The sequence below is a fragment of the Lotus japonicus genome, chromosome 2, assembly GCF_012489685.1.
Source record: "Lotus japonicus ecotype B-129 chromosome 2, LjGifu_v1.2".
Classification (NCBI taxonomy): domain Eukaryota; kingdom Viridiplantae; phylum Streptophyta; class Magnoliopsida; order Fabales; family Fabaceae; genus Lotus; species Lotus japonicus.
In genome coordinates this window covers 54,518,207-54,533,213 of record NC_080042.1, presented here as the reverse complement: position 1 = coordinate 54,533,213, position 15,007 = coordinate 54,518,207, and the positions used below count along the sequence as shown (strand labels likewise).

At 35.2% G+C, this 15,007-nt stretch overlaps 1 protein-coding gene across 1 annotated transcript; it reads right to left on the bottom strand.

The window, feature by feature from the left end:
* Positions 1–7,837: 7,837 nt before the first annotated feature.
* On the bottom strand, positions 7,838–14,224 carry LOC130738364 (hydroxymethylglutaryl-CoA synthase-like). The gene is made up of 12 exons (XM_057590336.1): positions 13,996–14,224; positions 13,789–13,895; positions 13,287–13,419; positions 12,652–12,795; positions 11,806–11,964; positions 10,730–10,803; positions 10,571–10,646; positions 10,380–10,435; positions 9,934–10,021; positions 9,697–9,837; positions 9,426–9,575; positions 7,838–8,236 (listed from the first exon to the last, which is right to left on the bottom strand). Exons 1-12 carry the CDS (start codon positions 14,071–14,073, stop codon positions 8,063–8,065), a joined length of 1,380 nt encoding a protein of 459 aa, XP_057446319.1. The 5' UTR covers positions 14,074–14,224; the 3' UTR covers positions 7,838–8,062.
* Positions 14,225–15,007: the final 783 nt, after the last annotated feature.

The following is a 15,007-nucleotide window of genomic DNA, read 5'->3' as shown; positions in this document are numbered from 1 at the left end:
CAAAGTCGGTGTAAAACTATTTTACCCGATAAGTTGCTTTTTGCATCGGATGTCGGAATAGAAAACTTCCTTCTGAAGAAAGATTGAGATCATTAAGAGAAATGGGCGTACGCGTGTAGAATCTTCATTTGATGTTCCGAATAGAAAAAGTCTTCATAGTCGGGAAATTCTAGGGTTTTGAAATACCAGGGTTTCGGTTTCGGCAAACTTCCGATGATTGGAATCGGACGTTCGTAGATCCTAGAGTTTCGCCTCGAAACGATTGTGATATATGGAAAAAGAGAAGTTCTAACATTTCTCTGAAGATTTTTGGAATTAACTTCCATCGTACCTATAAATGAAAACTAGCTATATACTAGGGTTTCTGACCTAGGTTTAAGCGTATAACGATCGTGCTATAACTTTTATCGATCATTATGCAATCCTTGGACTTTTCCTGAACTTTCTCCTTCATAAATTTATTTCATTTGGTAAACTCTAGTTCAGGTTTCCATTCACGATACATCAACCCTAATCGTGAATAGGATTCTATTTAGTTGACATAAGTTTAAAAACTTGGGCCTTACAAATAGTGATCAGATTGAGCTTCAATTACCCTCCTCCAAAGACTGTCTGGTTCCGTCAAATACCGCCATCTCCATTTCCCAAGCAAGGCTTTGTTAAAAGCAAAAAGATCCTTGATCCCCAAACCCCCAAGCTCTTTGGGCTTACAGACGTCCGCCCATTTCACCCAGGCAATTTTGTTTTCATTTTCTGAGCCTCCCCATAAAAAATTGCGCATCAAACAAACACAACTTTTGCCAACCCTTATAGGCAGCTTGAAAAAAGAAAGGAAAAATAGGGGTAAGGCAGTTAGCACACCTGGCCGCATCACTCATGACTAATGGGTAACGATTCATCGATTTTAACCCGCATACCTGACCCATCAACCCGTGGGGGTTACGATCGGGTTGAGCCAGATTGGCTCACTATTTATTTAAAATAAATAAATTAAATGTATAAACTCATACACTTTTTAGTACCTCTATATTTGCATTATTTTGGGTTTATTTCTCAACTTTTAAAGTTGTAGGTTTAATACCTCAACTAATTTAATTATAAGATTTTAGTCCTCGGTGATCAATAAGGAAATAAATGATTGATGTAATCAAATGAAGTAACGAGTCCTCGGGGAGGACTAAAATTATGTCATTAAATTAGTTGAGACCAAACTCTATGGATTTAAAGTCGGGAGCTAAACCTGAAATAGTGCTATTTTATGAAGAAAAAAACATATTTAACCATAACTGTAAATATTTAACTTTTTGTGAAGAATAGTTTATTGTTCGAGAAATAAATTTTAGTACTAAATTTTATAGCCTTTTGTTATTTTTTCAAAAAATAATTTAGTAGTTTTTTTATACCTTTATTAATATTTTTTCTATGTTTCTGTTTTGATATTTTATTTAAATATTTTGATAAGCTTGCCAACCAACATGAGTTGGATCTAGCAGGGTTGTCCTTTAACTGACTCACCAAAAAGTTAGACAGGTTAACCCAACCCACTTTTACCCTTAACCTGGCAACTTTGACCCCTCTACAAGTTGTAGCTTTGGAGAATTATGTCTTAAAAAGTTTGTGCAATCCAAAAATGATGATTTATGGTATGTTTTGGCACGTGGAAGAAAAGTGAAACAAAAGAAATAAAAATAAAAAAGAGAAAAGAAAGAATGAGAGTATAAAATGAAATGATTTTTAAATTGTTTGGTTAGAGAGAAAGTAAAAAAGAAAAATGTATGTTTGTAAAATAACTTAAATATCTGTAATGTAAAATAAAAAATGAAAATTAAATTTTTATAAATAAAATTAATTTTAAAATATAATTTAAAAATATGGAGAGGTTTCCACGATAGGGGTTGGACGTGCATGGGTTGGTGATAGAGGGAGATGTTGGTGCTCGCGGAGAAGAAGATGAACAAATAGTGTTGGAGTTCTCAGAGGATGAAGACTTGATGCTCTGTGGGGTTGATAGAGGGGGCCTCGTGAATCCACATTTATCTCATGTGGTGCTTTTTCCTAAACTTTCTTTTTGCAGGTACTCTGTTTCTGACTCCTGCGGTACTCTCCCATCTCCCCCTTTGGAGATTCCCTAAGAGGCTGTAGATGTGCCTGATGGTCCTATTGAGCAACCTTTGTCCAAGGTCCTGGAAAGTTTCAGGGGTAGGGGGTTGACATAAGAAGGTTGTGTTAGCGGGATGCAAGTTGCAGAGCCGTTCTGAGAGCTCTTCGGGGGTTGCATCGGCAGTCAACGACATTGTGGAGATGGAGGAGATATCAGGGTGAGAGTTGATGGTGTTAGCGGGGGAGTTTTCGAAGTTTATGGTGCCTTGACACGAATGCGGAGCGCTATTTTGATGGGGAAACACCTAGGTATGGTGTATGGTTGCACATACGAAACGACCCACGCCGTGATTACAGCTTAGATCATGGCGCACAAATAGCCTTAGGTTAGCAGAGAGAGTTTCTTGGGTTTTGATTGGAGCTTGGGTATCTTTAGGGGGGTTGGAGGGCTTGTGAGGGGTTTTAGGCGGGTTGTATAGACTTTGGGTATCTTGGGTTGGTTTTTATATTTTTTGGGGCTTTTTTTTTGTGTTTGCTAACTTTTGATCCTTTTGGAGGAGGGTGTATATCCTGTCAATTCCCTCATCAGTATAGTTTTTACTTTCAACAAAAAATTAAAATATTATTCTCGTTAAAAGCAAGAGAAAAGAAAAATATGTTTTTAGTACAAAGGAAAAGAAAAGGAGAAAGAAACTAAACAATTACATCCAAACAGAGAATAGGAATCACTGTAGAAGGAGGAACAACTCAAACCTTCCAATCCTATCCATCATTCAGTGCGAGCTTAGCTAGTGTATTTGCCACCATATTCTGCGTTAGGGGAAACATGAAAGACTGTCACATGCCAAGTCCTTCATAACAATGTGTGAAGGAAAAATGCATGTTTGTAAAATAACATAAATTATTTAATGTAAAATAAAATACAAAAATTAACTTGTTATAAAAAATGTAATGTTAAAATATAGTTAAAAAATTTATTACTATTATTAATAATATTTATTCTTATTCTAGTCCAAGTAGGCTCTTGCAGGGGCGGAGGCAGAAATTTTATTGGGGGGTGACGAAGATTTAAAGGAAGGTAATTTATAAAAAAAAATTACTTTAGGTAATTTATAAGAAAATTTTACTTTTTCTCATAAAGCATGTGCAAAAAAATCATATATAACTAACAGTTTTTTATAAGCATAAGAAATATATAATTAGTTTTAGTATAATAGATACTAACTAGCTCATAAGCATTATGAGAAGAAAAAAAAATCAGACTTCACAAAAAAAGAACAATTTGAGCTTTTGAGCCAGCTCATAAGCATTCTTCATTGTCTATCTCTTTTTTTCTTAAAGAATGAGTCAATAGTTCTCTTCTTAGTCATCTTTCAAGAAATGAAGAATTTGAGCCACACACTACTTCAAAGTTCAAACATGTAAATTCACTAAAAATACAAACAATTTTTTTAGCTAGGTAATGGTTAGTGTCAAATTTATAGTAATATAATGACTACAAATCAATAATTTCATAAAGCCCAAATTCATAAATTTTATGATGATTAAATAAGGCTATACAGTCTCTCAAAATTTATTTCCTTGCAGAGAACAAATCAACAATGGATGAATGTTTCAGCATCTGATTAGTCCTAACGACACTTTTTTTTATTTGCTACTCCACTCACTTTAGTCCCCCTGTATTCTTGATTATGTTTTTCAGTTTCTCATTTGCAGCCACAAGTTCACACTAGCTACCAGTGCCACACGCCCACACTTATAGTGAATGCAAATCTATGAAATTATACTTGATAAAAAATATTAAAAAATTATGCAACTCATCAAAACTAAAAAAGAAATGAATACAAAGAAACAGAGGGAAACGGAAGCAAGAAAAGGAACGGATAAAAGTGGGGGTGCTAAAAAATATTTTTTTTATATGTATTGGTTAGAAAATTTCCAAACTTGGGGGTGACTGGAGCATGAGTCCGTCACCCCACTCCCTCCGTCCCTGGGCTCTTGCATGATGGAGCTTGATGGAAATATAATATAAAACATTCAGGTTACTTTTACCTAACAACTTAATAAGCTTTTGGAATAAGTTGTTGTTTGACATGGTATCAAAGCATCTATGATTAAGTGGTCTAGAGTTCGGTCTCTACCTCCCCCGAATTCTTCTGAAAAAAAGAAAAAAAATGAATTTAAGCAGATGGTAGGTGGACCTGTGTATTGTCCATGCTACAAGCCCAAGTAGGCTCTTGCGTGAGGGAGCGTATTAGAATATAATATAAAACCATTGATGTGACTCTTACCCAATATCTTAAGTTTTTGGTATAACTAGTTGCTTAATATGGTATCAGAGTATCCATTTGTTGTGGAGACCTCCCCTATTTGGGTCACCCGTTGATGTTCATATATTCCACGCTCCAAATGTCCAGCCCTAGGTGTGAGGGGTGTGTTAGAAGTCCCACATTGTCTAGAGATATAGTCAAATAAGTACTTATAAAAGGTAAAGCAAACCTCAACACTTGAGGGGGTGTGTTTTAGCTTTTGGGTGTAGTTAGGTCTCCCTAATTTCAATAATCTAATCTAGAAGCTACGATAAAAGTTTAATTTCATAATTGAATTCAAAATCAATCATAGAAGATATTTAGAGTATGTTTGGTTTTGTGTTGGGAAACGCTAAAATCAATTATGATAGATTAAGATCAATTCTCGATCAAAATATTGATATTTATAAGTCACTTTGAAAAATTAATTTCAGCTTCAAAGAGTGTATTTGCTTTCCCTTTAGAAATCACATAGTCACATAGACCATTATAATAGAGTAACCACTGATTTTGATAGTCATTTTAAAAAATTAATTTCATACTCGAAATGAGTTTTAGTAGAAGATAGAGAGTAGTTCCTTATGAGATTATACAACTGAATTTCACAGCTAAACTAATCCAAATAACTATTTTATAAATGCATCCAAACACAAACACTTCAGTTCAACATACTATTACATTTTTTTACTTTTGCTAACACTTGTTAATGCAACAAGCAAAAAGTATTTTCTAAAGATGCATCCAGAATCTGTTTGTGTCTGTTGTCATAAAGAGTTTATTTTAGGCAACATTATTTTTTACAACACTAAATAAATGTTCTTTGTTGTATAATAGGAATCAATTATTGTGTAATAGTTGTTGCCTATTCGACACAATAAGTTACATTTTTGTTACAGTGTTGCTATGAGACCGTTAGAAACTGTTCCGTAAAGTTAGGAAACATTTTTCGTATCTATGGTTACATTTTTAAACTGTTGCAAAATAATTAAAAAAAATATTATAAGGCAAAATATATGAATGAGGAGCACATGGGAGGGATTTTTTTTATAGTGAGACTAAATATCACTTTTGACAAATGTTGATCAAAACACAAATGAAATCATTTGAGATTTGCATTTTGAAATGGGAATGAAAAAAAACTTAAACGTGTGAGGCCAAAACAGACAAGGGGTATCTAGTTATTAGGCCATGATCAGAAGAAAATTGATACACCTCTAGCTAACTTATACTAGATTTCCAGATGTGTACAGATAACTACATGACAGGGGAGGGAAAAATAGGAGCGTCTGTTATAGCTATATCACACTAATTAAAAGCTCGGTAGGGACGTAGGGTCCTAATGGGGTAAACCAGTGGACGCGCGCTAACACAGTACACATTACATTTATATAGCACAATGATTTTGATAGAGCATGTACGTGTCTCATAGTATTGTCTGGGTATATATAAAAGGTTATGCTTTGAATTTTTCAGCCTTAAAAGCAACCATTATTGAGTATGGGAGAGAAAATGAAAAATTTGCAGAGGCTCCCACTCCCCCTATTCATTCAAGTTACCTAAAATTAATCATTGTAAGAGACATAGAGATAGAGCAGTGGGGCCATATAATAATAAAGAGTAAAAATAGAGTCATTAGGCTGAATCCATTTTCATTGTATTTCAAATTATGTCTCACTAGAAATTCATTATTGAACATTAATCATAAAGTTTATTGAAACACAAGGTACGGTTAGCAGGGGCGATATAGACGGGTCTGAATTTTTTTTAGTTTCATTTTTTGGCAATACAAATGATTGATAATTAGTTGCATATTCTACATTTATACTTCATATGTCACCAGAAAACAAATTTTAATTAAAAAAAAGTAGTTATACATTCTTTTCAGCACATAAATACACTTTGTGACTTTGTGAGATTGTTCTATTTTTTAAAAAGTCAATTTGGTAAATTTTGTGGTGACCTTATAAAAAATTCATCAATCCCGAGTGTGATACCACCAAATAGTTGAGGGTGTTTGAGATATTCAATTGAAAGTTTTTCAAATTTTCAAATAAGCCTCGTTGCTTGAAGTACTGGTAAGTATCTAACAACCCTCCACAACCTGTCAACCTCGTACCACTGTCACCGTCAGCCACGACCGTCAGCCACGACCTCCGTGGTCTCTATGATTCCCATCACAATTGACATTGGAGTCCTCCTTGGCGTCGTAACCCAAACCTCAAGCCTCCATAATCGAACTCTACAAAGACATTGCAAGAGTTACCACAAACTCTTCACCTTTATGACAAAGACTAGTTGGGACTCCATCCAACCAAACATTAGTCCCCTAAACCTAGTATCAGAAACCATGTGAGGGAGCCATTGCCCACTCCTAGAGGAGCATATGATCCAATTAGAGGTCCTACAGTTTGAATTAATTGTAACTATGGGAGAGTGTATCAAATCGAACTTCTGGATTAGTGATTTGCGATTGTGCGATTAATTCATTCATTTACTTATTGTGTGTAATTTTTTTTATGTGGATCAACAATTGATGGGAGTGAGATAGGGTTGACATTTCACAAAGTCGTTCAACAAGCTATTCGCAAAGAAGGAAATGAAAATTCATATGGTGGGCCTTGACGTTGTTAGTAAGATCATCATCTAAATCGAAATCCATCCACAGTTCGGACGGAGGGGATGGTTCCATTGGATTATAATGAGGTGTGGAAGTGAGACTGGATCTGGGTGCAATAGTCGTGGGTTTGTGATTTTGGAGTGGTAGTGGAGGAATCAGAGGTGGTTTGACTATGGAGGTCGACGATTGGATGTGTAGGTAGGGTCTTTGTGGGTGGTGGCAGCCAAGAGTAAGTAGTGGTGGTGGTGGACATGCAGTGGTCGGAAGTGCTTCTGGTGAGAACAAAGGGCGCATGTAGCCATGTTGAACGTAAGCCATATTGATATACTACCCCAACTATAGCATGAGACGCTTTTTTAAGTGACACACAAAAGATAGTTTGTCATTTTAAAATCTTTGATAACTTATTCTAAGATAGACCGGCGTAACCTCCCGTTAAGTCAAACAACCTATGGCGTCAAAATCATTACCAACTGATCATACCTTTGGTGATTTGCCAATGGCCCTAACTGTCGGTCAATTACTGACGACTAAATCATTCGATAAATTATCAACAACTTTAGACAAAAAAAACCATCGGAACAAATTATCAACGAGATTAAGACTGTCAATAATCCAACCGTAATATATGTTTACCGACGGATTTGTGTCCTTACCGACAGTTAATGGTTGTCGGTAATAGCCTATTTTCTAATAATGATTCTACCCTTGGAGATATACCCTAATCGTTCATGCCAAATAGAGAATGAAGTTTGACTTAGTGATGGTCTCTTGCTCCCGATACTCTCACCATGCAGGGCATTGTAAATATGATAATCCAATTGAAAATTGCACTAAAGTATTTGCATTATTTTTCATAACAAAATAATTAACAGTTGGTGTACAAACTAATTTTGGATAAAACCTTATCACAATAATATAAGAAAATAAATATCTTATAAACAAATTAGGTAAATAAAAGGGATCAAATACAGAACGTGCACCAGGACAAAAGCTGTAAATTCGAAGATATCAATGATCATCTGATAGTGAATTATCATCTGCTCATGGTGTCCTTCTTGGAATAAAATCTTCTATACATGGAATCAACTTTGGTGAGATAGAATGTGCCTGGATGTAGGTAGCTACAGTCCATGCTAGTCACAAAGTCCTTTGCCCCATAACGCTGCTCCATGATTTTCAAAGTTTCAACAAACTTTTCAGGAGTAACCTGCAAACATAGTAAACTCGTTTCAGGAGTAACGATGCTCCATAATTCTGTAATAAATTCTTTAGGTTCTGGAGAATTATACACTATTAGGGAGCATGGACGCACCATGTAACACTATTTTTTAAAAAAGTTTAAACAAACCTCATGTGGTTGATTCATGTACCCTGAAAAAATGGAATGTATAGTTGGTTTTCAAAACATCAAATCTCAATGTTACATGGCCTTTTGAAAACTATAATTCAGATATCAGCTAGTACAGAACACTATACTGACAGGCCACAAAACATAAAGCATTTGCTAACATGTAGAACACCAAAACCAGAAACCCCTCAAACCAATCGACGCCAACGTCTACCCCCATATCACCCTCATTTTAACTATGCACTTTCACTATCATCAGTTTCTTTCTTATTCTCCTCTCTGACTCTTGCTGTACCATTTCAGTTTTGGCATGGTTTGATATTGTAGTTATGCAAAGTTTATTTTGTTTCTATGCTGATGTTTATTTTGAGTTTCATCTTTGGTTTCTGATGGACTGTTGTTCTGTTATGGATTTTGAGCTTGATCATTGTTAAGTATTAATCTTGATGTGATTGCATTTCTTGCTGGAACTGGAAACAAATTCAACAGTAACATAATATCTAGCTAATTGTTGATGTGCAAGCAATTACTCATCAACGTCACGAAGGAGATTCTTGCATGGCATTGTTAACACAAGAAGGAAGCCAATCATCAGTGGACTAAAGGCCAAGTATTGGCAGAGAAAGATAAATTCCAGGTATGAGGTTTTTCTACCAAAATTGGCAATTCTAATTTCCATTACTTTTGGGTAATATGAGTAAGTATTCCCTTTTATACCATACCAATCAATCTAAGGTAGACTTTGGATTGAGCCTAACTCTACACCAAAAGCTAGTCAATGGGTGACGACACCGTTAACACATTTATAATAACTTATTTAGTCATATCTCTAGTCAATGTGGAACCTTTAACAGAGGTCACACTTGATAGAATGACAGCCATTGATTAAATCACACTTACTAACAAACACAGTTAAGATAAAAGGTGCATCCATGCACCATAACTACAGAAGGTTCTTGTAAGATTCACCCTTTATGCCTATTATCTTAGATGGTATGACCAGAATAAAACTATCATCAAGAGCTAGAAGTGGTTAAAGATGGCATACCTCAATTCTCTGCTTCAATTTGTCAGAAACATTCATCAACTTTACAATGTTTGACAAATTAAAGGGTTGCTGGCCTTCTTGAAGGCGGAAGGAGAACATTGTAGCGGTTAAACCACTCCCATAAGAGAACATAACTACACGTTTACCTACCTGTACATTGAAGACAATGCTTATGAGAATTTTAGAATTATTGTCCACATGAAAGATGCAGTCACAGAGATACAAAGGGTAAAATAAACAAAGAATATGATACAAGCATGAAAAACCATACCAGCGAGTCATGCTTATTGTGAAGGAGAGATGCAAATGCTGAATAAAGTGATGCAGTGTACATGTTGCCAACTTGCTTTGGGATTAGTGTGCCAGGCTGCACCTTCGCGTCATAAACATGCTTTGCAGCTTGCTGATTTGCCTGTAGAGTCACAATGACCGCAAACCATTCTAAGAGTTAAATCTCTAGTAATATTTTAGTCAAGCAACATGATTCAATCACAACAGGATCAGCTACCTTTTCAAGATCACGACTGCGATAGCTCTCATCACCAGATAAGGATGCAAAAGGCGCTAGGGCATTCCTGGAAACTTCATCAACAAAACTGGTACAGCATAGCAAATGCAGAGAACCAACAAAAAAATTATCAACTAGGATTTAAAGACATCAATTAAAATCATGGAATTTTTATGGTTCAGTTCATGCAGTCCAGTTTTCTTAGATCTGTTTGTCGAAAATACAATCCAGAATATGATGTAATATATTATTGCGGGCGGAAATGTTACACTAGAATATTTAACTGAACCTTAAGAGCTCACTACCTATTGGCTTATTACAGCAAGAAATATCCAAAAGGTAAACTAAATTACCTAGTGAAAAGGGTAGATGTCATTTTATTGCTTGGACCTTGAATTGAAAATGCATTGAATATGGGAAATGTATAAAGCAGAGGATCCACAAACCTGGGATTTCTCTGGAAGTCGTTGAAGTATAACCGACCAAAACTTTTCTGCACAAGCTGTCATACATACAAGAAAGCAGTAGAGAGACATTTTTTAGGCCGTGTAATGACATACTCAGTGCTTTTTTTTTGTTTTCATTCCAAATATGGAGAAATAAATCCTACATGACTAAACCATAAAGCTTAAAGTACCTTGTTATATGGAGAATGAAAAACAAAATAATCAGAATCTGATATTGAAAACGGCCTCCCCTCCAATTTTTCAAATCTGTACATGGAAGAAAATAGAATGAGAATTTGAAACCATAAAGAAAAAATCGAAATGACTTTTACGGTTCGGTCTTTGCTTACTTCTCACATAAAAGCCGATAGCAGGAATCAAGTGCCATGAGATAACAGGTCTGTGAGAGCATTCCATCAACAACCTAGAGCAGGAAAAGGACAAAGAAAAGATGAAAAAAGGCACAGACCAACACTTTGGCATAGCAGTAATGATTGCTGTAAACAAGATATTAAAATCTTAACACATTTAAAATTTTCTATGGAAGTTAATGTGCATAAACTGAGATAATTTACTTTAACATAATTCAGTTTAGGAGAAAATCTTAAAAGCTAATTAAGGTAGAAATAGCACTAAAAATAGGTAACAATTAGATTTAGCTATTTCGTAAAGAACTATGCAGGGACGGACGATAATGGCAAAATGTGGCGGTCCCCCCCTTTCCAAAGAGGAAAAACTTTCTTAACAAAATATTATTCAAATATTGTTTTTGCTCCCCGTAAATTTTTCATAATTTTGCTGAATGTGTTAAATTTCACTCCCTACCCATTTTTTCTGGTTCCGTCTCTGGACCTATGGTTGCATACATGAATTAATTTGATCCATTCAGTGTTGGGGAAGGGGTGGGAAAGGACCCTGCTAACCCGTAGAAAGAGTGTGCTAGTGACAATACATGGCTCCGCCCACTGAAATGAGACTAGCTAAAGACATTATTGCTTTTGTTCATGAAGCTATTTTTTTCAAAAAGAGTCTTCCTATACATCCTTTTTTCACCTTGTTTGTGTTTATAACAAAATTCAACTAAAATTAGAACACAACAATATAAAGAAAAAAGAATGGTGATGCTGAAAATTGGAAAATATCTCCACCATGGATAATAAATGAAATTGGTCATAGTGCATGCATGAATCTCATTTTCCAAACTCGGCATTGATTCTATTTCCTGAAAGCTACACAAATTAGCTTCTTAAAACTGAATTCAATTCTATATGAATGTCGCCATCAACTGATTTTCTAAACATGCTGTTACACTGCTGTTCATTTAATAACAAAAGTATTTCTATAAAAACCTAAAAATCTAAAATAATACTTTATATTGAATTTATGATGGAAGTAAATCAATAGAGTGGAGGTGGCTAAGCATTACTGGGTATTCACTTGCAAGATTTGGCTTGTAAAAATCATAGACATGAGACATGTGACTGCCCCTGAGTTTGCTTTCAAATACAATAGGAGCATCTGGCCCTATGAGCATGGCAATTGCAGCGGCTCCTCCAGTTGGACGAGCAGGTCCCTCAGCATATACCTTGAAGAATAAAGTCAGAGTTGAGAAAATTGTTTGTGTATAAACCATCTGCATTTGGATCCATCATTTAGACATGCAAAATAAAACATTTGTTACATGCTCCTATGTAAAATTGATGTCTTGGAAAGTTAACCTTATACAGCTCAGTATAGATTCTGCAGTTTTTACTTTGATGTTTCATTAACAACATAAGATGGTGAAACTATGCAATGTCAGGACTCAGGACTGCAAATTCTAATATGTTTTTGCTAGGAATTGTTGAATTATAAGTTCTTCGACATTCTCTTTAATTAGGAATTTAAGAAATTTCAAGTTTTTCCAGATTCCTTTAACTAGAAATTTATCAAATTGTAAGTTTGTCCACATGCATTTGGAGGTAGGAGTTTATTTCAAGATAACACGTGTGACTGCTGCCACATATAACTCGAGTTAGAATAATGTGAAATCTGTTGAAATATGGTAAAATTCCTCAAGAAAGTAGTGAGAGGTGCTTGAATTTGTATGTCAACATAAGTACCTTAGATGCTAGAGTTGGTCCGAGGTTCTAAAACATGCATAAATTATGTCATAAAAATGGATAATACGAGTTAACAATCTTTCTCCTCATGCATGAACTAGTAAATCTTAAAATCTTCAGAAATATGAAAGGATGCAAAGAAAAGGTTATCGTTTGCTAGGAGTCTATACCGCACTGTCTGTACATACAACAAGTCCATAGCGTCCATCCCATGAACTACTCTCAACCCAATTCACGCAATTGAACAAAGCTGCTGTTCCACCATAGCATGCGTTTGTTGAATCAACACCTTCAATGTCAGCATTACCACTCTCCTGAATGTTAAAACTTTACATTAGTTAACATAAGATGTGGGTGTCACATAAACACATCAATTTCATTCTTGTAGTACCTTTCAAAATTTGATTCTATGAGTTCTGAAAACAATAAATTAGACATCATTTTCAAAATCGTACATCAGAAAACATCTTTTCTGCTTTGCTACCTCAAATATGTGTGACACAAAAGATAAGATTAAATCCATTCGGGGTTATCTCAGGTAAAGAGAGTATGCAACTCCTACTATGGTTTTAAATTGCCGTTGCATCCTAATTGCAGGGTAGTAACTGAAATTGCGGCAAATGCAACCACTAATGCAGTTGTGGAAAGTGGAAACAGGAGACCTCACAAACCACAATATTGCAAATGCAATTCCAGTTAAAGACAGTAGTTTCAGACACTGATACCAACGGTAACGCAAGCATAAAGCTCTAGAACCTAATAATGTTATAGAGTTAGGGTCAACACAAAAACAGGAATGAGATACCTCAAAAACTTGCATAAGGAAGGTCTTAATGGATTTGCTTTTATCAATGACAGTTTCACTTCCAACCTCCAAGCGTCCAATTTGCTTTGAATCAACATTATACTTTTCAAGAAGTGAAGTAACAACCGTCAAACTGGAAATTCAAAATTAGAAAATAAAAATTAAAAAAATGAGCAGAATAGGTTTGGATGCAAATCAAATAGGACTTATTGAAGCTTATTTAGTGTTTTTCTAGTAGATAAGCTCCAATAAGTCTGTATCCAGACGGTCTCTAAGTACAATAAACCCATTGCAGCAAGCAGCATCATACAAGTCCAGAACTCTGGCTAGCTTTTTTGACTAACTTCAAAAGAATGAATTTAGCACCCCAAAACAAAATTACTAGAACTACCATATTAACCACTTTTTATTTGTTTCTCCACACCCCATTAACGCTCTAATCAAATTAATAACTAAAAAAACATTGGTAACTGTAAAAAGTTTATTCAAAATTGCAAGTGACCTCATTGAGATAACATCTTCAACATCAGTGCAGAATGCCATGCAATCTTGACCAAGCCCAATAGTGTATTTCCCTTTGCTCACGCCATCATGTTCCTCCAAAGCCCCCTGCAGAATCACACAAACCCAACAAAGGAAAAACACAAGAATCAAAAAAAAAAAAAATGCAGCTTTAAAATCAAATAAAAATACAAAATCACAACTTTACCTGCTGCACGCAGGTGGGTGGGAAGTAGATGTCAATGGCAAGGATTCCCACATTGTTGGGGTGTGAAGAAGAGGCCATGGTGAGTGAGAAAGTCTTAATTCTCAGTGATGGAAGTGAAGTTGTTGCTTGTTTTTCAATTAGGAGAAGATGCTGGCATTATATCTCCTCCAAATTCCAATCTGATAGTACATTTTTCATTTGACATGAATCTACCACATTGTTGGCTGCATGTGACTGAGTGGTAGATTTGGGAACCAGCTAGCTAACCCCTTTTTCGGCGGAAACTATGATGGATGTTTGAACGGAAGGAGTTGTTGAATTTTCTGTTGGCAATTATGAATGAATGGTGTGGATTGTGGTCATTTGTGGGTGAAACAAAAGAATGATGATATTATTACTACACCATACACACTTGAATTCAGTTGTTTGCTTCTTAATTGTGACGAATGTTTTACCACCAACAACCTACGACACATGTATCAACTAATTAAGAGCATCCTTTAATGCACGGTGAGAAAAGATCAAAGGCACGACACAAAAGTCAAAGGAAAGTATCATACATTTAGCTCATGATTTTGTTTAGCATTGCAGTTTCACGTATTTAAAAAAAACATTAGAATTTGTCACATTGAGTTAAGTATCAATCCAATCTCGAGGAGTTGGTCTAGTGGAGCATGAAAATGTGTCATAATAAATTTTTTTAGTTGGGTCTTAGGTTTCTAAACTCAACCCAATGCATTTAGCACTAGACGTCCATTCATACATTGAGAAAGTTTTCTAAGATAGGTGACAAGCTTGAATTTCTAATATATTTGTTGATTTAGAAAACTAATGTATTTTTTCTAATTTTTTTCACTTACACTCTTATTTAATAATTTTTCTACCACTTATCATATTTTATTTAATAATTTTTCACTTATACTCTTATTTAAGAGCATCTCCAATGTTAATTCTTAATTTTTAGTTCTTAGCACTATTCGCGTAGGCCCGTAAAGCAGCTTTTACATATTTC

Coding starts and splice junctions, on each gene's coding strand:
- LOC130738364 (XM_057590336.1), bottom strand. CDS start 14,073: ATGGCCTCTTCTTCACACCCCAACAATGTGGGAATCCTTGCCATTGAC. Junction 10,804..11,805: donor ATCTTGCAAGTGAATACCCA/GTAATGCTTAGC, acceptor TTCCTGCTCTAG/GTTGTTGATGGAATGCTCTC. Junction 10,022..10,379: donor GACTTCCAGAGAAATCCCAG/GTTTGTGGATCC, acceptor ATGCTGTACCAG/TTTTGTTGATGAAGTTTCCA.